General features: G+C 51.3%; 1 protein-coding gene across 1 annotated transcript in view; it reads right to left on the bottom strand.

Annotated features, from left to right (window-relative positions):
- The window catches only part of LOC119590521 (zinc metalloproteinase nas-8-like), a 4,896-nt gene extending 4,697 nt beyond the window's left edge, over positions 1–199 (bottom strand). The window contains exon 1 of the mRNA XM_037939170.1: positions 81–199. Coding sequence (XP_037795098.1) covers positions 81–199 — 119 coding nt within the window. The remainder of the gene's footprint in view (positions 1–80) is intronic.
- Positions 200–372: the final 173 nt, after the last annotated feature.

The following is a 372-nucleotide window of genomic DNA, read 5'->3' as shown; positions in this document are numbered from 1 at the left end:
TCTCTAAAAGGTCAGGAAGTAACATTTTACATGTAAGAAGCTGATTGACAGAGAAAGAGGAAACAAATCCCAGTTCTCACAGAGGGACGAGATCGGGCAAAAGGTCCCTTAAAAAGACAGTTCGGCAAGCGGAGGCCTTTTCGAGTCCGCTCAGCGAGGCATCAGACACTGGCTCACCGGGAGGGTAACATCCCAGCATTGCGGCAAGGCTGAGATTTGACCGGAGCGCAGAAACCGACTTTTAGCTCCATACACACTCACACACACGCAACAGCTGGCAGTTCAGTTTCTACTCGCGCCTCGTCGCGGAGGAGATCTCTGCGGCTGCGATGAAGGGGCCAAGAGTGCGTGGGTAAAAATAAATGCCTTATT

This window comes from Penaeus monodon, chromosome 27, assembly GCF_015228065.2.
Source record: "Penaeus monodon isolate SGIC_2016 chromosome 27, NSTDA_Pmon_1, whole genome shotgun sequence".
NCBI classification, from domain to species: Eukaryota; Metazoa; Arthropoda; class Malacostraca; order Decapoda; family Penaeidae; genus Penaeus; species Penaeus monodon.
This window is presented reverse-complemented; position numbering and strand designations above follow the sequence as displayed.